The 25,073-nt window shown below is 40.3% G+C and overlaps 1 protein-coding gene across 7 annotated transcripts in view; it reads right to left on the bottom strand.

Moving 5' to 3' along the window:
- The window catches only part of LOC104016941 (contactin-4), a 353,560-nt gene that overhangs the window by 18,205 nt on the left and 310,282 nt on the right, over positions 1–25,073 (bottom strand). For all 7 annotated transcript variants that reach the window (XM_087743644.1, XM_087743651.1, XM_087743647.1 and 4 more), the window contains one exon: positions 24,589–24,716. In XM_087743644.1, the coding sequence (XP_087599770.1) occupies positions 24,589–24,716 (128 nt within the window). The remainder of the gene's footprint in view (positions 1–24,588; positions 24,717–25,073) is intronic.

The raw sequence follows: 25,073 nt of genomic DNA, 5'->3' as shown, positions 1-25,073 counted from the left end.
CACTGATCTTTGGTAAATGATTGAGAGGGGTCCTGGCATAACAAATCTGTTATGGTGAGCAAGAACCGAACAAATATTTTGGGGAGGTGAAGCAGAAGAAAGGTGACAAAGGGCATTGTCCTAAACATGACATTTGCAAAGGAAAGCCCCAAAACCTGGGCATACCTGTGATGTAGCAAGTTCTGTCTGTTAAATACGGGCAGCAGCACGTACCAGCTCCACCTTGAGCTTCAGGACTAATCCCTTATTCACAGCTGGAGTTCACATGGATCCTTTACTGCTAGTTTAATTGTCTATTTTTCACTTTAGTCACACAGTATGAACAAAATGGTGGCACAGAAAGATGAGCCATGACACATTATGCAGACTTCAGCTCCTCATCTGTGCCCGTGAATTCCCTCTGCCTCTAAAGTTAACATTTGTCTGTCATTTCTGTTGACAAAAATGCCGTAAGTTTTTTCTATAGGGCCTCAGAGGAAATGAAAAGGAGAAAAAATATTGCTTAACAATGAGACCAAAAGTCTGAAAATTATATACAGATAGCTATTTTTGCTTATTCCAAAAGTCTATTCTGCACAGCTGTCATGCTAAAATACTGTGGGCATTATTCATTCTCTGGTATATGAAACCAAAACCTTAACTACTTCTTCTAGAGACTATTAGCTGACTGCTTAATTCTCTGCTAAAATAATAAGGATACAGCAACAAAGATATGTACTGGGCAGGACTACTGCGAAGCTGTTCCTAGGTTTTCAAAGACCTTACCAAAAGTGTACAGAAGGTAGTGAAAAAGATTTCATCACTGACTTGAATAGGCTTCAGATCAATTCCTCAGGCACTTGGCTGTATTACCTTGAATAAGTTTAATGCATCTGTATTTTGGTTTCACTTCTAACAAAACAGAGTAGCTCTTAGCAGAACCACAGTAGCTGCTATGAGGCTTAACTAATTAATAAAAATAAAACATTTTAAGTTTCTCAGGAGAAAAGCAGTATAAGTGCAAGTTACTAAAATAATGTTTAATTCTTGCCTAGACTTATGACATTGTTTTTGATTATAACTGATGTATCAGGATTTTACAGTCACTTGGGACTGTTACTACTGAAACTCAAGAAGACCTGGAGCATCCCAAGCTCAGGATGCTACAGAAATGCCCGCACCTGCAGTGGGGCTCAGGCACAGAATCACTTACTGAAATGCCTTTCAGCATCAGAAATTCATCCTCCGCCCTGCTCAAAGCCCATATGAAATATTTATGAAGGACTTGACTCTGAGATGAAATGGGTGCCTCCCACAAAGCCCTGAGCTCTCCTACATGAATCTAGTAACTACCTGTGTAAGCCGTGGTCCTTAACAAGTGTCAGCACCGAGGTTTTGTTGTAGCTAACCCTCGCCTCCACAGCACTTTCTGCAAGAGGCGAGAAGTCCACACCATAAATCTAATTCTTCCTGCTGCAATGCATACAGTTTATAAACATATAAAGAATGAAACATGGGTGTTTGCTTAAGACCTGCTTTCCGGAGAGGCTTAGCACAGCTCCTGTGGACAGTGTAGGAACTGCAAGTGCTTGGTGCCTCTCGAAAATCAGGCCCCCAGGTTTCAATCCAATCATGTCAAGAAGCATTGCAATCTAATAGCTGAACATGGTTATGGGAACGGCTGATACAGCTTGGTGACAAACGATGCACGGGGAGGGCTCTAACCCAGGCTGTGCTCAGCAGGAGCGCAAGCCCCAGCAATGCACTTTACAAATCACCCCAAGGAGAATGCTTACCCATCTCTTCTCAAGGACTGGGAAAGCTGAAAAACAAAATCATCCCCTCCCCCCCTTTAATAGCCCTAGCAGAGCAGCAAATGGAAAATGTTATTCCGAAGCCAATTGAGGGCAGCCGAGTGTAGGCACACCTCGGCGATACGCAGCCAAGTGGTAATCAAAATTATTAGATTTGCATTTTCAAAACCTGTAACATCAGGCACTTTTTAAATTATGGCAAGTGCTTTAATGATACCAAAATCGTGTTGGTGGGCATCCAAGTCAAAAATAAAAGAAACTATTATTGCTTTTTTCTGAGCTAGCTACTCATTTATTTATTGTCCACTTGCAAGGCAAGAGAGGTGGTCTAGGGAGACAGATACTATGGGAGAGCTGATCTTAATGTTCTGTTACTGTCCTGTCCCTGCTAAGTGCAGGTGATTTTCCTTAAATGTCTTTGGTTAGTAAGGGCACTATTGCTAAGGACAGTTAATTTAAAAAAAAAAAAAATATGTGATTTTGGTGATATTTTGAGGTGATATTCACCTCTGGAGCACTCTGGTGCATTTTGAGATAGTTTTAAAAATAAGGCTGAAAGATTCAGTTGCAGATAAGGGGTAAGAATTTCTATTAGTAGCATCACCCCTTACAGCTGCCTGCAGGTTTCTGAGCCCTCCACAGAGGGAAGCAGCACCTGGCACTTCCCAGCTCTCCTGCAGGAAGAACAGAAAAAAAGCAAGCAAAATTGTTCCAGGTCACTTCTGAGAAAGTTCGTCTGGCATTATTGAGAAGTTTTTAAAGGAGAAATAAGTGAGTAGTGCATGCCAGCAGGAACACTCTCAGGGGATGAAAAGCCCTGTCATCAGGAGGTAAAATAATCTGGTTTTTAGTCTCAAGTAGGAAACAGGGAAAAAAATAACTACACTGTACATCCAAACATATTCAGTAGGTGTCCTGTAGGTATAGCAAATGCAGTGGCAGCAGATGTGAGTGCATTTACCTTGGCCTGGGCTTGGCTTGGCTGCAGAGAAAGAGGAGACCTTTCTTGCACAGCCCTGAGGGGGTAGGAGCAGGGCAGAACTCGGGGCGTGTGCCGGGACGCACGCCTGCAGACGGGCTAGCCCTTGTCTCTAGGTGTCACTGACGGTGCAGGGAAGCAGGAAAGCTCCCTCTCAGCCTTCCTTTCATGCGGCCGTTTTCAGGAGCACACCTTTTGTGTGACAGAAACGGCACTTTATTGTTTTACACGCAGTTTTCCTTGCACGCCAGCCAGGCTGGCAGCTCACGGAGCGGCTCAGCTTGCAGCTTGTTGTCAGAGCCGAGATGGTTTGAGCAGTATGAAAGCTCACGGGGATGGTCCTCAGCTGGAGCAAGCCCGCATGGCCACACCGGGACAGCTCGGGATGCCACCGCCATCGGCCGCGGCTTCCCTAGTGGGGTGCACTGAGGCTATCGGAGCTTTTCTTACCTATTTTTGTCCTCCGTTACATCCCTTAGTTTTACTGCTGCAGTATATTGCAGAGAATTTGGTGTATTTCTGACTGATTTAATGTCATTGGTTTACATTACAAGAGATTTTAACAAAGTTTTCTTGCTAGCTTTCAGTTTGTTAGAAGAAACGGAGCTGAGCAGCACTTCCCATCTGTAGGAAAGCTGTAATTGCTTTGCTTTGTCCCTCGTCCCCTGCTAAAGGGAACCCGTCATTAGCTGTTAGTGCCGCCTGTGTTTCGCGTCTCATTTCGGGAAGCTGTGATGCATTTCCGAGCCGCAAACCAGCAGGCTGCAGACATCGCAGGTACGATCTGAGAGTGACAATTATCCAATCTGAAAAGAAACCATCCCACCCTGATTTTCTATTGATTGGGTGTCCATTAGGAGGGATTACTTGTTTAGGGTAAACAGCTTTGCATCGCTGCGTTTGCTTATTGTAGCTCACGCAGTGCTATGTTGTGTCATATTGATCTGGAGGACATGACACAGTGGGACACAATCTACAGTGGCACGACATAAGTGACATAAAATGAATCAGAGATTGACACTCAGAGATAATGCATTTAAAAAAAAAAATAGACCAGTCCAGTGCATGTAAATATCTTTTGAATGATACAAGAGGACCAGGGCAAAGCAAGAAGCAATGTCACATATATTGTGCCCATCAGCAAGATTCAACTGACCAAAGGGTTTTTTCCACCTAGAGACAGGCAGACCTGTCTGCGTTAGATGCCTACTTGGCATCCCGTTTCCAAACGTCCTCCTTTGCAATTTGGCTCAGCTGTGGAGGCTGTGTGCTCCACTCTGCAGGGAAGGGATTCAGCGATGCTAATAACTGCAGTGCCTTTCATTTAAGGATATCAAAGTGCTTAGTAAACAATGAGATATGCTTTGCCAGCCCTGGCTGCTGAAAGAATATAGAGTATTTTACTATAATAAAAGATTGAACTGTAACATGCTCAGGAGATACAGCTCCTGTTGTTGGCCTCAAATCAGTGGAACTCAGCACCTCAGAGACAGATTAAAAAAAAAGGAGATAATGTCACCATTTCCAATGCTGGTTTCTGAAACCTGTGCACCTAATACCTAAATGCTTATTTAATGCTTATGCATAGAGGAGGAGGTCAAAGGAGAATGAAGAGGAGGGAATACTCAGGTTTTGACATATTTATCCAGGGTAAAAAACTGAAGAAATCAGAAATCCCCCCCGCCCTCAAACTTAACAGTGCCTTCAAGACTGTTCTACTTATAAGGGAAATTTTCCAAGATCTTGCAAAGACTTATTCCTTCCTTTCTTCTTCCAGCCTCACCCATTTCACTTTATTCAAGATTGGTTTGCACTTCCATGCTGCTAGGTTTGGTTAATGGAAGCTAATGGAAATTTTGTAAAAGATCCTCCATTGAAGGCCTGCAGTACATGTCCCTCTCCCCTTTACTGTTTTGCCTAAATAGGAAAAGTCTGTTGTAAATATTCATGGCTTTGGAGGGGAAAGTATTGCAAACGGACACAAATCAGCTACTGAAAACTGTAATAGCTGCTTACGGACAGAAGAAACATGGTCTGGTTCTTTAAATGGAAAAAAAAAACCCCACAATGTTTGTTTTTACTGAGGGATATGTGCAGTTTCTTCAAGTACATAAGAAATATTAGTATCCCACCTATTATACTCAGAGGGCATGTCTGAGCTAAACAGCAGTGAGCAGCTCAGACCCATAATGGCCAGAGCGGCTGCTGCAGAATGCAGAGAAGAGGACATTTGTTCCAGGCTGGACAAGAGGAGACCTATAGACCAAAGCCATTTCAGCATATGAGGCTCTGACTCTCTGCATCATGTATTTTGATAGGAGCATGCCAGGGCATCTGTTAGCTGTTTAATGAAAGCCAGTGTGGATGACAAGGTAATTTCAGGTTCAAGCATGAATGCTCAAGTGCAAGAGTTTATGTTCAATTACCAGATGCTTCAAACAAGCAGCTAAGACAAAGGCAAGCGATGCCAAGCACACACGGCTGCATCCGACGCGAGAGAAAACGGACAGAACGCTGCTTTTCCTTGGGCTGAATTTCCATTCACGTTGCTGATATTCCTTACGTGGGCCTAGGCAGATAAGCAGTAGCTTCAAGTTTGATTAACCATCTAATTACCTAATTCTCTTAAACAGCCATTAGTGTTACAATGTTAAAGATCCAGCTACATTTTTATTTGCATAAACTATTTAATGTACAAGATTTTAAAACAGGTTTTTCTTGTAGATAAGCTGTATCTGGAGTATTTGGGACTCACTTTTTCTTTTTCTGGACTACCAGCATGTTTACTGTTTTCATTTTGTTTTTCATCAGAGGGAGTTAATAAATGCATTGCGGATCAATGTCCTCTATTTGCAATGACATTTTACATTATTGTATTGATTTCAAGGCAAATTATGTCTCGAGACAATAAAAATCAATCTTGGAAGTAGAATAATCTGTTTTCTATGAGTAACCGAAGAATCAAAGTCCAATACATAAATACTCAAATGTGCTCTAATGTTTCTTTCTCTTCTATTTGTGAATGAAACATTTATCCAAGACCATAAAGTCAAAAGCATCTGAGACTTGATGACTGGCTAAACTTCTGGGAGCTCTTAGTGCTCTGGGCACCATCAGGCACTATAAGAAATGCTGAAGAGAGGAAAATATGACCCTGAACTGAAGAAATTAATAACCAGTGAACAACTAAACACATAGTATGAATTAGCATAGCAAACTACAGCTATCTTAATAGACTGCTTGAGTACTTTATGGGGCATGGCCAAAATTAAGATTAAAAAGAAATGGGGAAAGGCCAAGTATTTACAATATTTGGCCTTTACAATGTCACAGACTTGAGCTATGATGAGTCACATATATGCTTTCGGGAGCAGGCACGTGGCTCTTTCTTATGCCAATATAACTCTTCTGTTCCATATAATCAGCTATTATACACATGCTCTCGCAAGACAAGCAACTGACTTATAAGGCACATTTCTTAACAGAAAATTTTGCAGCACTTATAGTATCCTCTGGTGTGACTATGGTAGTTCAGCCTAATAAAATGTAATCTTATTAAAAGTGAAAGGGACGCTATCAGTTTAGAAAAGGGAATTTAGGCTTGGGACTAAAGTCACTTTTCTGATTTTAGAAATATATGTGGTTAGTGGTCTAGATCTTTCCATGTAATCAGGCAGCACCGATCTTTGGCAAGGAAGGCAGTGATACATGGCCATGTATTTAACAGGGATGAAGGAAAGGAGGGCTGGAACATTTGACCTTTCCTGGAATAGTGGAGACTCTGATTCAGCAATACAGTCGGTTGAGCTGGGCATTTAGGACATGCTAAAATTGCTATCCTGAAAGAGGATCCTTATCTTGCAGTTTACGTGGCTTAAATCTTGCCGTATCAGAACCACAGTGGTGTGGGGGACATACAATTATTTTTAAATAGGTGCTTCAGCACATCGTGTGAGACACTTTCTCTTAGGCAGCCTCTGCTTTCTGTTAGTGTGGGCAAGGTTTTTTCAAGAGGAGAGTTTAGATGTTGTTCCTTGTGACTGCACTCCTAAGTAACCTGTCCATGCAGCTGCTGAAGAACCACTTCCAAGAATGGCAGTTTCCTTCCCAGCTTCATTCAGAGCTGAACTGCAGTCAAGTAGGTACAAGTTATTAACATATTTCTTAAATTGCTATTGAAAAAGAGCTTCCCACAGATTGAAAACTGTCTAAACTTGATGTAAGAGTCTCCCTCCCAGGAATTAATGCCTCCCACCTTCCAGACAGGGACCAGGCAGTCAATCAAGGCATTGCATTTCTGCATACTCAAATATGCATTCTTTGTGTGGCTGAATAATAAATGAAGGTTAATTTAAATCTGAAAACACATTAAGAATGGAATTGCTTCACAGGATACTAGGGAGGGATGTACCATTATAGCAAATTCAAAGACAAAATATATGAAAACATATCCGCTCCACTGAGAGTACAGAAAGTGTTACTTAAATAACAACAGGGCACAATACTTCATTTTAACCTCCATTTTACCTAGTGCAATGCAATCTTATCAAATCAAGCTCTCTCCATACAATTGTGAAAAAGAAAATCATATGTAATGGGGTCTCGAAATGACAATCAAATCTGTCACTCACAGAAATTTGTACTTGCTCTTTATAGCAGCATGCAACAGTGCCTGATTACACTACAGAACCCAAACATCCCTTCTCTCTCTCTTTGTATTTCAGACTAAAATAAAAGCCCTTTCAGAGGTGCCTTAAATGAAACAGGTATATTTGACAAATGACTGAACCGTTTGTGACACACTTTATAGATAACCCAGTGAATTCAAGGTGTCACCTTTTGTGGGCTATTGATTGCAACTAGCTGATACCCGTCTTTTCAAGTATAGAATAATCCACTGTCATTGCAAAAATGATGGCCATCTTACAGAGAAGGTTAATCAGATACAGGAGAAATCATATCTAATCTTTGATAAATTGCAAGTCACTCAAGGATCAATCACCATTCTCCTTGTAACAGAAGCCACAGGTAATTGTGCAAATGTTAACGCCATGCAGTTTGCCGTGCAGCCCATGTACACAGTGGCCAACAGCATTTTGCCCTTTTGAACAATTTAGCCTGCTGAGATGGTTGATTTATGGGGCTTTTAAATATGGTTTGAATAGTAATGACCATAAATAAAAAAATTTCAAAGAGAAGCAGAGAAACTGTAATATGATACGCAGGCATTCAAACTGCAAAATTATCAAGTGACTGGCACAGTCTTTTCACTTTTATGGTACAGTATGTGTTTTAGGTCTTTCCTATCCAAGTTCTATGTCTATTATCTACACCCTCCTCATCAGGACCAAGACATAAGGAATTAGCTGACATGCAAGAATAAATCCGAAATTAAGAGTCATTAGGAACGGATGCCTCTTGAGCTGTCAAACTTACAGAATAGCATGAAAATGACCAGCTGGACTTTCCAGTTTCCCTTACCCATCCTTAACGTCACCCAGATCAAAGCTTGCGTGTGTCATGGATGTCTTGGGATAAGCAAGTCTTGGCATACATTTATCAGGCAGCCCAACACACATTCAGCTTCCCAAGTACCAGGTGTGAACACAGTGCGTCACCATTCGTATCAGTAAGGAGAACTGGATGGGAGCACCTACTGACATCTCTGAAACCAGGAAAAGTTTTTATTATTACATTAATACTAAGAAATTGGGCAAATTTAAGATTATTCTACTTCATATGCAATGTGTTTTAACTTGGTTAAAATAAACCTTTGCACTAAACTGCTATATCAATATGTTTACCCAGAGTTAGTAAAACCCACATACATGCTGCAATACAGGTAACTGTATAAATACCATTTTATATGCAATTTTTGGGAAGACACAATACCTCTTGGTTCTCAAAGTTAATACAATTATTTCTCATTAATACACAATACCTTATTATTATAATCAGACTATACTTGCTATAGAGCCATACACACACACACAGATGTAGAGGACGTCACAGCATCATTCTGGTATATATCTACATATAACCTAAAGTAAATTTATTTTCATTGTTATATGCATATGTGGCTGTGTATGTTCAAGGACTATCTTCTTTACATTGGGATTTTGGCTATCACGTGCTCAATAAAACCTTAAGCTGCATTACAAAACCACAACTGCCCTTAAGCTGCATTACAAAACCAGCCAAAGGGAAGCACCTCCTGACACTTTCATTTCGTCAGGAGTCAAGGCCTACTGCAGTCACTTTTGTATTTGGTTTTATGGACTTTTGGCCTTGCTGAAAGGGTTAAAAACCACAAGAGCAAGAAAGATGTTGTAAATACCTTAGTCACTTAATTAGATCAGAAGACTCCCTGGTGTGATTTAAGGATATTGTGAATACCTTACCGTTTGATGTGATTTAGGGGGTAGCTAGAAGAACACTTATAAGATAAGGGGGGCTCCGGGATGATCTTGTTACAGACAACTCGGCCTTGGGTGAACAGATGCACGGAACCATGAAGACAGGAAGAAACAGAAGAATGGCAACAACAGTCTTGAAGGACAACGTCTACGTGATCCTAGGACTGAGTTTGCGCAGAAGCAAGGGTCAATCAGCGAGCATGGTGAAGAAGACTACGAGCCTTCATCTGAAGACCCTCAAAGACCACTTGAAGACCACCACGAGAGATGACTGCACATGCGAATTAGATACTTACATATGCTAATAAGTTCCTGGAAATCTCATGTTTATGTAAACAAATTCCCAGAAATCCTATGAATATGTATGATTGTATAGTATATAGTCTCTAAAAATTCATTAACTCGTTGGAGCACTTATGGTGGAGAATCCCCAGTGCTGCCCAGTGCTGAAATAAAGGATACCTGCTTAATAGGAACTTTGTTGCTATTGAGTTTCATTTCAGGGACTCTCTGAATACTCCGTTTCTCCCTTGGGGAGATTCGAACTGTGAGGAGAAGCATCCGTGAATTTTTGTATCATTGCTTTTCCTGAGAATTTCAATTTGCTGCAGAATAAGAAGAGCACTGGATCTAAGATTTTACTGCTGTGATATGAGCTAAAGATCTTGCTGCACTTAGAAACATAACTTAGGTATCAGAAGTAATAGTTATGTTTGAAACTATGAGCCCTCTGCTGCACATCAGCAGAATATACTGAATATTTCCATTGCTAACTTGGTTTGGCCAACGTATCCTGAGGGATTACCCTGCATGAATGGGGAAAACTCTTATGTCCACAAAAGAACAAGTCAGTTTTGTCCTTGCTAAATTATTTTCATCAATTTCCTTCGACTGTGACTTTCTTGGTTATGGAGGCAAAGAACTGGGACGTACTGTATATATGCTCATTATTAAAGGAAAACAGCACTGAGGACGATTCCAAAGTCAAACTTCTGCCATTTAACAGTTTTACCACTTCTCAACTCTACTTTTAAAATACAAACAATTTTAAAATACAAACAATTTTAAAATACAAACCCATTCCGGTTCAGCAGGTTCTCTGGCTGCTTCCAGACACCTTAACCCTCAGGTTTGGTGGGTCTGCTGTTGATCTCTAGTAAGCAATCGGGACTTACTCTCTTACTCTAACTTTCCTCATTTCTAATGTACAATTCCTTTTTGCCCTTCCTCCCGCCACCTCTTGACAGATTTAAAAAAAAAAAAAAAATCTTGACAAAAAGTGGGCTATCAAGATTCACTAATTTTAGTAAGTACCAAATGTATTTGGTTATTAAAGAGTTTGAATCTCCATTGGAACACAAAACTCAATATAAAGACCCAAGAACAACGTAGAGAGTTTCCCACTGGAACTCTTGGCTATCTGTCGTTAGGAAAAACGACCACCTCCATTTTTACCATGGAGCTTTTATCTCCTGCTGTTATTACAATGGCTTATCTACTGGGTGGGTTGCTGTACCCATCCTGTGAATGCCTTCAACCAAAGTATTTCTCTAAAGCAGCATCTGCTCCTACTATTTTATAATTAGAATATAATTAGAAGAAGTTCTCGCAAATAGCTCCCATAGAGAAATGACTCTACCACACAAAACAAAGATCTAAAATTCCCAAGCTATTTACAATCTACACTAAAAAGAAATTTGGGCATTTCTCTAGTGCCTCAGGAAATGACATCCAGACAAGAAGACATAATTAAGAAGTTGTTATGCAGTGGGCAGGACGAGGCATGACAATCCGCAGGCAGGTAGGGCAATCAATTATGCAAATAATTTTTTAAAATTTATTTTCAGTTTCAAAAAAATCTTGCCAGGTCAGCTAAAAAGGTCAACCTCAAATAAAAAAGTCAAACTTTTTAATAAACTAAACGCTTAGGAAAAAATTATTGCTGTCACAGGTAGCATCCAGTTTTCTTCCATTTAAAATTATTTTAAACAAAATTGAAGTAACTGTTTAAATAAAATGTTATTTCAAATAGAAAATGAATGCTCCTAGTTAATAATTATAATGCTGAAATCTTATTCAAGTTGTACATGTAAACAACAGAGAAGTTTAAGTCTTTTCAGGCCAACGTGTGGAAAATATACATTATCAAAAAGTACCTGCAAGTTTAAGCCAAATGAAGAAAGCACAATAGCACTTATACAAATTCAGCTACAAACCTCAGGAATTTACAAGTATCCAAAGACCTGAGTCAGGCAACAGGGAGAGGAAAAGCAAGAAAGAGGGGGCGACTTTAGCTCTCTCTAGCGGTATTGACATACGGAGCGTATCCAGACCCGTGGGCTTGCACATGGCTCCTACTTGGGGCAAGCACAGCAGGGGAGCCAGCGAGTTTGAATATTGAGACTTTGAATCGCAGCCAAATGTGAACAATTAAGCTTAACAGAATTCCATCGAAAAGAGAATAACAGAAGCAAAAGAGGGGGAAGAGTACAGAGCAAAGAGCAAGGCTGCTCTGTGGGGTGAAGGCCAGCACGAGCACAGACCTCGGAGTGAGAAGGAATAAAACGAGCTCTCTTCCTTACTTTCTGTCTGACCTTGAGAAAGTCATTAAAAGTCTCTGCTGCCTTATTTGCCCAGCCTATAAAATGGAAATAAGACCTTCATTATAAACTGTTTTGTCATCTTATACCACTGTGCACAGCAGATATTTTTATTAAAGATTAACTTTTTCTTGAAACCCTGTTGAGACTTCCATGCTACCACAGGCAAGACTGAAGCCCAAATACCCACTTCTGAACAGATCAAGCGACAGTAAGAACAGAAGCAACAGAACAAGCCTTGAAAAAAAACCTGGGCCACACAAAGATCTAATGTGTTTCTTGGTGAAGGCAAGATGTCCCAATGTCCTGTGCTCTCTTACAAGGAAGTGACTCGTGTCTCCATGTTCCAATTAATTAGTGACACACTGAGAAGGCAAACCCTTCTTCCGAGGGACGTGCTACTGTTTTGCTCTCTTGTTGGTTGAGCCCTGGTCCTAATGTTACGGGAAGGGGCAGGATGGAGGCAGGATAACATGTGAAATAAAAATAACCTGCAAGACCATCCTGTCATTATAACTTGCTCAAAATCCCCAGCTCCTACTCTACTGAATAAATATTCAACACAAAGCATCATTAAAAAGTGTCCCTGACATTTCTCCCGTTACATGGCATTTTACTTCAAATTAGCCACAAGCTTTTCTTATGTAAATAATTTCAAAACAAGAATCAAGATCCAACTTGTGAAGATACACATAGAGGAGAAAGAAGAGGAGGAACAAATAGCACATCAGCGCTACCATCTCTCCTTGCAGTCCGGTTTCAGCGACAGACGAGTTTGGCCCGGGGCACACAGCTTTGCTAGGGCTTCAGCCATGGTCTACAACATTTCTCTCCAACACTCCCACTTGTGGCTGTCTGCTGCATGGAATGATTTTCATCTTCAACTGCACCAAATAGTTTAGCTACCAGGACTAATGGATTCAGGCTTGGATTTTTACAGAGACTTTTTACTGTGCACTTAGACACAAAAGGAACTGAAATTTTCACAGGTGAAATACTGCTGACTTTCTAAATAAACTCTTATAAAGATTATTATTGAGATATATTCACCATGTAGCTAAAAGAAAACACAGCACTAAAACCTACAACTTTGATCACTAGTTCTTCATTATACGCTTAAAAACTTCAAGCATAATGAAAGCAAAATTCGTATTCCAAATGTGCGTGTGACAGAGAGAGACAGAGAAAACCAACCCAAGCCATGGTCAGTCAATTCAGTGACAAAACTTCCTTGTATTTCAGAGTCAACCTGCTTTTGAGTCATGAACATTCGTATTCATGTTGTATTCCCAAATGACTGCCTTGAGCACTGTGATACAGTACACCTAGACCTTATCCTATTATGGTGGTGTCTGATATTAAATTCTCTCTGCCATCATGATTTTGGGATTAAGACAAGGGACTCTAGTCCCCATATTAACTTTGATGGGATTGCGCATAATCTTACTTAAGTTGCATTAGGAGAGGGGAAAATCAGGTCCCAGGAGTCCCTAATATCGCAACCACCACCTCATCATTGTTCAGCAGCGCTTTACTTACTCTCTGATGTGTCAAAACCCATCACTCCTAGTCTTTATCCACGTGCCATTTGGCTATTATTATCTGATAAGCAACTTTGAGTAACCTGTTTGCAATCCAGCTAGGCTCAGGGAGAAAGTGTCACAACAGCTCAAAACCTCAGAAGTTTGGTTCTGCTAAGCTGCTTCCAAAAATGCTTCTGAGAAAATACACAAAAGGACTGATATTTCCCCAAGTACTGTCCCAGATTATTTTCTTCAACACTCTTACACTTTTTCCTCCTACGACAGAAAATGTGCTCTCTAAACACTTCCTCTGTATCTTTGATGCTAAAAACATAGCCTTCAGGCCAGTCTGTTCTTAGTCACTATTTTCAAGGATGTAAAGTTCTTAGGATAAGAGAGTCATTATCACTTTCCCCCTTCATTCTCCCACACTGCTTCCTTCATCTTCTCCTGAAATGGAGATTGGCAGTCACTTTCGCAATGCATGTCATGTTTAGATCATTATCTCCCCTATCCCTAACGGCACAGTTAGACTGAATTACTTTGGTGTGGAGAGAACCAGGGAGAAGCAGGGAGACCTGCTCCTACCTGCCACAAGAGGACCGTATGCCACAATGATCTCAGTTTTCTCTGTTGTATTGTTTTCTCTTGGAGTATGGCCCTAATTCACCCAAGATCTGTGGGATTCCCATGAAACTCATGTCTGAAAGTTCATCCCACTGCATGCTTTGGAAAAGCTCAAGCTGCACATACCCCCCTTTGGGATGAAGATCAAACTCATAATGTTAGTAGACTTACAATGCAAGATCTTCTTGAGCAAAGAAGAGTCATGGGATTACATCCCACAGCAGTACAACTGTCATGTTTTGCTTCCTAGAAACCAAAACAGTTCCATGAAACTAAAAGCTTGAGGAGATAGATCTTCCACTGCCAGATATTCCTGGTAGCTCCACTAAGCTGCAGGAACTGAGATATGGCCCCTTATATCCAAGCCCGGTTTGACTCCTTTCTTCTTAAGTAGCCCATATGTGTGCAGAGCCAGCAGCATGAACTGTTATCTGCCAGAGCCGCCGGCACGGGAGAGGTCAATCAGCTCAGCTACCTCCAACTGACTTAACTCTCTTGAGCACACTTCTGGCTTGCTCTGCATGGCAGTACGGCCTCGTTAGCTGGGTTGTACCATGCTGGCTTGTCCTACAGACCTCAGCTCTTCCTACGTCTCGTAGTAGCTCTTCTCCAATGGCTAAAGTAATCCTCTGCAACAGCTAGGGAAATGGGTGGAAAACATTACGTCGAACACATTCCCTTTCTTATGAATTTATAACTGTCCCTGGTCTGACAATAATTTCCAGTTAACAAGTTCTGTCTAGTCTTCTTCACTTATGAAATTAAGTATTGGATAAAATAGTTTGTTGCTTATGTTTTATATACAATCACATACAGAAACACACACACATATAATCAAATGCACTACACTTATTTTGATTAAAATATCTATCGGAAGTCCTTGATCTATGGTTTCATTTTAACTATGTTGAGTTTTCAAGTGTATTCAAAAACTGAAAAATATTTTAACCTTTCTGAAATGGATCATGTTAAAATAAATCGAAGCAAGTTGATGAAAAGTGTTAATTAACCTGCTTTCGTCTCATTAAGAGTCTGTGTTTAACCTATAGGTCATCTCTTCTTTCAGCTGATGTATGGATTTGATCTTCAATGATGAGCTAAACAACCCAATCTTCTCTTGATGGTTGAGCACTCCTGAACCTCTTGCTTTTTTGGGAGAGGAAAGAAAATTCTTAAAACGAAAGCGCTGAGCTTTTTAAGGAATTATTCTAAACCTTTTTTAATGGCAGGAGAGGTTGCAATAATGCTGACCCTGCAATACATTGCGGATTTAAGATAAAAATACAGAACAAAATATGATTTTTTTTTTGTTTCCCTACAGACATAATGGTTGAACTTTTCTAAAAAAAAGTATTTTTTTTCCAGATTATGTGCTGATTTAGGTATATTTATAAGCATCAGCCACTTGCTCTTGTCTTGACTTCCTTATTTACCTGTGCAGTTATCAGTTTTAAGACCCCTGATGTGCCTGAAAGCTGGCTGGGGGCTGGAGGGACCCAGAGAAGAAAGGAAAAGGTGGTGGGGAGGGAAGTGGGGGAAAGAATCTGCTGCATTTACCATGATCCAGAGCAAATATTTCACACTGACTGGCACTCTCTACATCAGAATCAGACAGGCAAAGTACCTGGAGAAGCTGCTCTGTAAGAGTCAATATATTTGTATTTCTGCTTTTAAAAATATAACTCTAATAACGCTAAGTCCAAATTGGCAAGAGAGATAGGCTGGAGATCTATGCTTTTTAATATCAAGCTCTTCACCAAGGCGACTTTTATCACATTAATGGCTAAATCACACTGATTGTAAAACAGCCAAAATGAGGTAATTAGTAAGGCCTGTGACAGCCACAGAAAACGAAATGCACAAGGTTTTCAGTGCAAGCCAGATGGATATCTTCAATATATTTCTCATTGTCTGCTTGTGGTAATATGTTCAATTAAACTGAATCAGTACTACAGCAGACCCTTTGAATTGCCTGAAAAGAATTAATTGTCTGCTGCACATTTAATGAAGCTTAACAGTTGTATTATGTTTACAAGTTTTATTTGTTATGATCAGTAAGTGTTTACAAGAAAAAAAAAAAACTAACTTCATTCAACTAGCCCTAAGAGCAACCCACTGGTATTTTACAGCTTATTTCATTTACATGTTTGTTTGCCATTTACTGGTTTTGTCCTTAACAGCTGACCTAATTTTTTCTCTCTCAAATAAGAAACCGACAGGTCTTGCAGTGCTGTTCATTCACCTGTTGTGAGTTAAGTCTCACTCAACAGTTTGACCACAAACTTGTGTTACGACATGTCCCCAAAGGGACCGATGGAAATACCCAGCCATGGGCTGGTCACTCTGACGCTCGCTATGATCCTCATCAATGTTTGAGCAAGGTCACTGACCCTCCCCAGCACAATGCAGCTAATAGTTACGGCTGTTGTGTTTGACGAGTTCACATTAAGGAAATCAAAAGCAAAAGGCACGTCTGAGCAGACCCGAGGAGGGGTGGCTTTGGGGAAGGCTTGACGGCAGATGAGGCATCTGCTTCTCATTTTGCCACTTCTGTAATCTCAGAATAATTACAACCTTTTTGCTTCAATTAACTGTCAAAAAAATGGAAATGCTGACATGACACACAGCTATTTCATCTTCCCTGGGGTGCTTTGGGGCTGACCTGATTTTTCTGATGACCTCAGGTTCTCACCTGAATGGAGCTGGGAGAAAAACCAACTGTTTACCAGACTCAGGTGTAACATGTGCAGAGGAGATGCACCTGCCAGCTCTGAAACATGAAGGTGAGCTCCTTACAGCTGCAGAAGGAAATTTGGATAGGCATCGTATAACAACCTTGACTGTGGTTTGCAGTTGGAAATAAACATATAAGTTGCCTGAAACTATAAAATACTTGATTAAACCTTGTGTTTGAAGTGCCAGATGGAAGAGCTCCTTAAAAGCTGCAAGGACCCTGAGGATACCAGCTGGGTACCAGCCCCATCACCAGCTTCTACTTGAAGTTTTTCCACCCAGGGGTCGTTAAGGAGATCCAGCAAAGTGCAGCCTGAAGCATTGGGGCTACCATGGCTGAGGGGAGGGAGGAGTAGATGCAGTGGATGCACAGCTCTCTCATTTATAATTGTGCCTTTTCTGCAGTGCTTTGGGTCATAATTTTACTTAAACCTAGCAAAAGACCCTTAATTGTGTCCTAGAAATAATTGGTGTCGGTGGAAACAGTCCAATTAGAGCTGAATATATTCCTTTGCGATTTTACGGCCAAAGATTATTGCTGTCATTGTCAATTGTTAAAATCAAGCATTTGCTACTGTCTTTGAGGTAGAAGTCAAGAAAGATTTTCAAACTTAGAAATAGGTTTTATTTCCTCAACCAGAGAATACAGCAACATATACTCATGAATAAATCAGTGCTTACATATCTCTATGGCTCTCTCTAATCCTTTTTTGCCTATAAAACCCTGATTTAGAGATTCTGGAGAACAACAATTTGTACTCTAAATTGACTTTTTCTCCCTGAATTTTTTTAAAACAATGTGTTAAGCCTGATAAGGAATATTCATTCATCTCTGGACTACATATAAAAACTGTGTCCAGCAACTACTAAAAAACCCTTTAACAATAATAAAACTTCTTTTGACTTTTTCAGAGTTCTGAGTCTTTGGTAAGCATAGAAAATCTTGGCTTTGATACCAGCTGAACACACACCTCATGTGCTATCCAGCATAATTATAAAAAGCCCATAAAATATGGACAGCCCTGAAGTGCTGCACTCTGGGATTATTACTTTAAACTCTGTCTCTCTTTTTTAAATTATATTTTGTGCTTTCAACACCAGGTGTCATTTAACCAGGTCCTTTCTTAAAGGCTGAGGCATAACCAACATGAATTTAAATTAGATTGAGTTGAACCATGAGGAAAGAAAAATAAAGCCCTTGCATGACCTTAAACACTGCTGGATCAAGACAGACTTCAGAAAGAGTGACGGAGGGGCTATTCATGTTTCAAAATGACTAACCCCTAAACCCACAACATATGGATGGATGGTATGGAAAATGCCTGCAACAGCTTTCTGGGACAGCTTTCCATATGAGCAAAGAAGCAGCGATGTGTCTGACAGGGGAAGAATCAGGGAGGTATAGAGAGGGTTCCTGGTACAGTGGATAGTGCTTAAATGGGTCAACAGATTTAAGTATCTGCTGCATTTTTCCCCTGGTAAATGTAAAAAACCCCAACATCTTAATGTATGGCTTACTCTCCCTCTTGGGGAAAAAGTTAAACCCCCACCCCAAGCAACTGATATCCCAGGTAACTCAGAAGTAGTCATGACATAGTTGAGAACAGCTGGTAAAATTCATGGTGCTAGTGTTATTCGTATTCACTGAATAAAAAAAAACAAAAAAAAGGACACTCACAAAAATATACATGCTCCTTGCTGAAAGATTAGCATTTCGTACAACTGCAAAGTAAAACCGTTATACAGTTCCTCTGCAGCCAGATCCATTCAGAGTACACCCTAACAAGGAGAAACACTTTATTAATGCACCCAACACCTCTGCAGAGGTTGGGAGATATATTTCAAAAAAGCTGTACGTATTTTTGACTAAGAGAAAATCAGGTTTATTAAACACCACCTTTTTTCATTAATGGAGTCAGTAATGGCTCTATTTGAGAACCAGCTCAGTTGTAGGCCAGTCCAGCATTTGCTGATCTCAGTAGCGCAAATGGCCATAGTCTTAAATTTAAGGCTGGCACTACCGCCAAAGCAGATGCTAAAGAACACAGCAATACTAGCTCTGTTAGGCAGAATCAGTGTCTATGATAATGGAAATAAATTATTTTTAAGTATAAAACAAAATATAAATAGACACATACACCATCCTGAGGATGGAAAGAATTTTGTAAGGAACACACAACTGTGACCTAAAACTCATACGGTAACACTCTGGATATTCACTCTGGATTGAGTTTATCTGTGAATATCCAACAAAAACAACTGGAATCATGGTAACGTGTAAACATTTCCAAAAGATAAAGTAATTCTCTGAAAACCCATGAGGGGTATCATTCAGATGGTATAATTCTCCATCTGATTTTGATCTGTTTTCTGAGTTTTATTCTTTAGACTACTATAACATAAACATGGGGTTAATTTAAAAGTCCGTCTGGTCCCTAAGTTTAGAAACAAATAATACATTAAAAAAAACCCCAAACTGAAGGCATTATACTAAGTTGTCTTTAACACAATTATGGGGGGTTATGATGATGTCTTCAAAGGTAAAAAGAACTACAAATGACTGGAACTCTACTCCTGTGAAATTCAATAGCCGGTGTTTCATGGTGCTGGTGCACACGCATCTGCGACCAGCCTCTGCGCCGTTCAGCTTCAGAAGGCTGATGGGTATGAAGGTATCAAAGTCACCTCAGCCCAACTGAAGAACATTATGCACAAATAGAAAAGGAGGCATAAGCAATTCTGTTTGATTGTATGTGTGCTCGTTAGCACATACCAGCATACTGTATTATGTGGAAATTAAGCCACAAATGACTTGAAGAAACCCTGCACCATGCATTATCAGCCACATTCAAACCAAAAACTTCTGAAACATGCAATAGCAGACAGATGGTCAGTCATTAGAGAGCGATGTCTCTCCACTGGCGCATACCTGTGGAGCTGGAGAACTAAACTCTCTTCAGTTTTTTATGGGCAGCATAATATTCATAATCTTTGAAGATGAAAAAATGGTTATTCCTTATCTACTAAAACAATCCATAGTAGTATAAATCCACTCTAGCCTCATGGATACGAGGCAAGCACAACAAATTTTCCGAAGAACGTAGTTCAATACTGATCAAGTGATGTCGAAATGGAGACAACCACAGATGCCCAGAAGGGCCAGGAAGACCATCACATTCCACCAACACTGTTTTTACAGACTGCGGATGCTGTGTCCACGCTGATCAGCACAGCACTGCCCCTGAACCATGAGCCCAGCTACTTTTAAAGGACTAGAATAACATGGTAAGAATTGCGGGTTTAAAGGCAATAGCATCTGAAGGCTCTGAAAAGTTACTCGAAAATGGGCCAGAATTTACAGTATTTAATCAATCGTTTCAATTTTAAGTGCAATACACCAATTCAACGTTCACACAAAGGAATAGGCTTGGAAAGGAAAATATGCAATTTTATAGAAAGTAATTTGGATCACTGTGCTGGACAAAATTAACACTATCAGTCTATTCAAGCGTGAGGAAAAAATAACCTACTGACATTATCCTTGTATTCTTTTTCTGCTAAAGTGATATGGATACCAGCTAAAAAAAGTTCTCTTGCTTTTACTGCCCTCCCATGACAGTCCAAATGAGACGAGCTAATGGCAAAAGGAAAATGTTAAAGGTTCATCATAATGAAACAGGCAAATAAAGTCACCGGAATGTGCACTTGTCAGAGATGCAACAATGTGACTGGAACTGCTGTACTTCCCGACAAGAACAGAAACATACAGACTCCACCAAGTATTCACATGCTGCTTCTGCCTGTTAAACCACAGAGATAAGGGGACTGGAAAGGCCTGGATCATCCTGGTCTGCAATGAAAGACAACTGGATAATAAATGGTACAAAAAGCCATTTCTCGCAGGCTGGAGTGCTTTGAAACCAGAGAGCATCTCTGCTGCAGGACAATCCCTGCCACCGCTCCGTGGCCAGTTCCACACCCACAGCTCCCACAACAGACGCAGCAGCAGCCCCGCTCACCTCTGCGACCGCTCATCTGCCAGAGCACGACACATCACTACTGCCTACTTGGAAACTGCAAAGGACCACAACGTGAAGCTACAGGCTGCGGAGTCAAGCTGAATTATTAGATTTATAGATATATTTTTATATATATATATATATAAATTATATATCCATTTATACAGATAGATTTATAGCTCGGAACACAAGCCAAAAGGAAAGCAGATGTTTGAGAAGCAGCCACACGTCTATGGTGGATACCACAATCCACTCTCCTCCAACATCACAAAAGCAAAGCTGGCCACAGGCTCATCAAGATATTTAGTGTATCTGCTGGGAAACAAGCTGAATGACAAAGATCTTCTGATCCTGTGAAAGAAATGGTGGTGATATGCATTCCTGTCATTAGCTTGTTTGTGCTGCTTCTTCCATACCTAATACTGCCAGAGAAATTTCATTTGGGTCTTAGTTGTTGCACAAGCTGGGACATTAGCACCAGGAGCCTCTCCTTGCACTTCCTATATTCAGAGCTTTTAGGGCAACGTCTTGAAATTGGTTTCCCATTTCAGAGCTTCTGCTATATTAGCCAATTTATATCACTGCATTAAATAGAAAAAAACTTGTATTGTACAGTCAATGCCTGTTTACACTATTTGTCATTTAATCCCCCGGTACTGAGAAAGTCTGTAGTCTTTCTGTGTTTTGGAAGAATTGAACGTTTAGCCTCAAGTACAGGAAAAAAATGGAAAAAGAAAGATGGAAAATTAATATTCATATACTACATGTAAACACATGCCATGTTTTACACAGCTCTGAACACTATCTGTGGGATTCTTCTCTACCCTTACAAATTCAATCCTGCTTTTTAATTTAAAGGTCAAACTGCACATGCAAGTTTGCGAAATTTCAGGTCTCATAGGCCATAGCGGTTCTCATTTAGCACCAACCAACAGAACAAACCCAAACCACAATCTCACTGGTCTGGAAAACCACCGAGGTTCACCAGCTCTGACAACAGCATGTTAATACACAGCCCTATGGGCACCCGTCAGAATTTCATATTTTTTAAGCTGTCTACTCATGCATAATATGAATATTTATTCATCCCTCTCTGGTTGTTTGCCAGAGATTTATTTTAAGCTCCTTGGTTCTGGTGTAACAGATATTCTCCTCCTCCTCCCATCCTTGCCTACACTGTCTTTGACACTGTCGGCATCGCTCCCTGAGAGAGAAAGAAAATTAAAAAAAAAAAAGAGAACCTGCAATATTACTGGAAGAACACAGGAAGGTTAGAAAAAAATGTCTTTTGACCTTCACTTTTTTTTTACTCAATGACATAAGATGAGTTAGAAAAGAATATAAACATATCGTAAGGTCAAAAAACTCATCAGCTGATAAATTAGTCTTTTTGTACACCGCAAAACTGAGTTAAAATAAGGTATTCAGTCATATTTCCGTCAAAACTTGCTGGTGTTTTACTTAGGGCAGAGAAACTCAAGCATTTCAGTATTTTACACAGTTCATTTGGAGTTCAAAATAGTTTCTGCTCTTTTATACTTTTTATGGGATAGACTTTGAAATTGCATTTCTCAGTTTGCTGTTAATATCCACATCTTGGGCTTAAGAGTTTATTCTCTGCTTCATGCACATGTGTCGCTCCCATTAATGCTAATGGAATCGAGTTAAAACGGAGCACTGAGGGAGAAAAAAGTACTTGCTAATCCTTTATAACCTTAGCGCAAAGAAAAGTGATTTGTCAACCACGTGAACCCAAGGATCAGGTACAATAGCTGCTGACTATTGTGCTCGGAGTTAGGGGCTATTCCTTGGGTACTGCAAGGAAGAAAGGATAAGCTACGAATTACAGAAGCATGACTCTTCAATAACAGAAATGAAACACAGTCCTGTTTTCAATGATTGGAGTCCTGTTTTCAACGATTGGCTTTTTTACGGTGGTACAAGCAGCCCCTGAACTGCAGACCCCCATTCAACCCTCTTGGTGCCTTGCAGCCCTCCAAAAACCAGGATGACCTCAGCTGCGCCCAGCCTGGAGATGAAAAGCCAGTGCCTCCTGCTGTGAGCACGCGCCACCCTCCTGCGGTCCCTGTGGAGTCCAGGGAAGGATGTTTGGGCTGTGTTTACCGTTTTGCTCTCCAGTTTTGCTCTGGGGCAGACAGTAGCTGATCGACCCTTTTAATAATAGACAAGGTCTTTTTTATGTTTCTTTTCCCTGAGCATTCCTTTCTTAGCTATTTGCTGTGGGTGCCTCCTTAGGACAACACACATTAAGAAAAGGCAAAGTCAGCTCATACAGAGATCTAATGCTGATCTTCACTTGTCTCTTTTTTTGTTTGCAGGGACTGACGTGGGCATGGACAAATGGCATACAAGCTGTTCAAATCAACTCCAAACCTGAAGAATTCTTAGTGTCAATACACTGCAGCATTCCTTTTACAATAAATACCTGTAGAAGACATGAAGGGATAACACAGCCCTCCACCGTGGGGCTGCACCATGAGCCCCTTGGCATAAGGGAAGCAGAAGGACCAAGTGCCATGAAGCACAACCCCAGGAACATCCCATCTAACCATAAGTACCTCACTGGATAGCTAAGGCAGAGGCAAACATTTTGCTCCGAGAAAAACCTGCTGCTGTACCACTGTCACCTGCAGTTCGTAACTATAACAGGGGCTTACCAGCTTTCTCAGCACTTGCCTGATCCTGACATCACTTGCTGAAATGTGCTCTGACTATAAAAACCATGGACTAAAACTTGCATTGAAACATTTTAAAGTATTCCCTATATACCATAAAAATAATTGATGGGGAGAGCCTCTAACCAAATACTATCAATCAATGTCAATATATGGGAGAATTAAAACTGACAGCATTAGAGCTTTGTGATTGATTTATTGCTTTGTAATCAATCTTTCCTGATTTGTTATCCAATATAGGTTTTTCTGCAAATAAGAAGGAGATGGAAAGTGATTCTAAGTGTAATAATCTATATACTCATTGCCTATAATAATTCATCAGACATCGGACTACTCATAAGCAGGCCAAAAATTAATTTAAGACATTTGTCAGTGTCTCTCATTGTTTATCAAATTATTACTTTAAATATTTTTGTCAAACATTATAGCTTTTGCTTTTGAAAAAAATATTTGACAGAAAAATTCTGAACACACATGGATAAACACTTTGAATGCCTGAAATGTAGAAATTCAGCCCTGGATAAGAAATAATGAAATTAAATCAGAGTTTGTGCATCTTTTCAAAAATTATGACATTGAATTGCAAGGTGAAACTCTTGCACCATTCTGCAACAAGACAAGATGTAGTAAAGAGTTCAGAAGTTTTTTTAAAAAGATAATAGAAGTTTAGGAATAACAAGAATAAATGAAGTTGGACTAGATAAGACATGTTTTTAAAGGACTCCACCTAATCTCAGCATGCTGAGGGCAACATTTCTCCACAGGTATGCCACGGCTATGCATGTGCTTTGCAAAACTGAATCTTAGGACACAGCTGGCTGCAGCAACAGCAAATGTTTCTCAAATGTGATCATGGGCCAGTGCTAGAAACAAGTCATACAACGTTACGGACCAGGGACCTGGCTTTGTATTATAATTCTGATATTATTTGCAGTATAATTTTAAGCCTTGTGTGGAAACAAATGCATTAACTTGCTGTAAGCACCATCAGTCAGTGTGACCACAGACACCTTCTTGCTGTTAACGTTGTCTTGGACACACAAGGCTCAGCAGGTTTCTGAGATGCAAAAGACACTTTAATCCTCCTGGGCCCCACTTGTATCAGCATCAAAGGGGGAAGGTGCAGCATGCATGGGGCTGCTTGGGATGCTCTTAGACGCTAAAATGGAGTCTCAGTCATATGCAATAAAAATTGCAATTACCTTTCACAACCAAGCTGCCTGTGCTGCTTGCTGTTCCGAAGTGGTTTGTGGCCACGCAGGTGTAACTTCCCGCGTCGGATTTGGTAACGTTGACAATCCGGAGGCTCCCATTGTCCAAAACAGTGATTCTGGAAGGACAGTAGACACGAAAGTTACATATTTCTTAAGTTAACATAAAACTCTTTTGAGTCTGCATTAATTATTCATGGTTTGAACAACAGACAGTCCGTTGCCCGTTATAGAGGGAGTTTAGCTGACAGAAATCTCTCAGGACGCAATTCATAAATACTGAATGCAACATTTACATGAGTTTTCTATGTCTTTACTTGAGGGCAACTTTAATTTACACGCCCGCAGCTTGTGTAGGTTTTACACGCGTCTGTACTTTGATATTCAGCACTCACCATGACAACCCTTGCAACATGTGGTACACAGGCTACACCTAAAAAACTCCATGCTCGCTGCTTAACAACATAAAAGCTTCT

This window comes from Nipponia nippon, unplaced genomic scaffold (assembly GCF_047370975.1).
Source record: "Nipponia nippon isolate SJK-2023a ecotype South Korea unplaced genomic scaffold, ASM4737097v1 scaffold_9, whole genome shotgun sequence".
Lineage (NCBI taxonomy): Eukaryota > Metazoa > Chordata > Aves > Pelecaniformes > Threskiornithidae > Nipponia > Nipponia nippon.
Note: the sequence above shows the minus strand (reverse complement) of the source record. Positions and strands in the feature narration are given on the sequence as shown.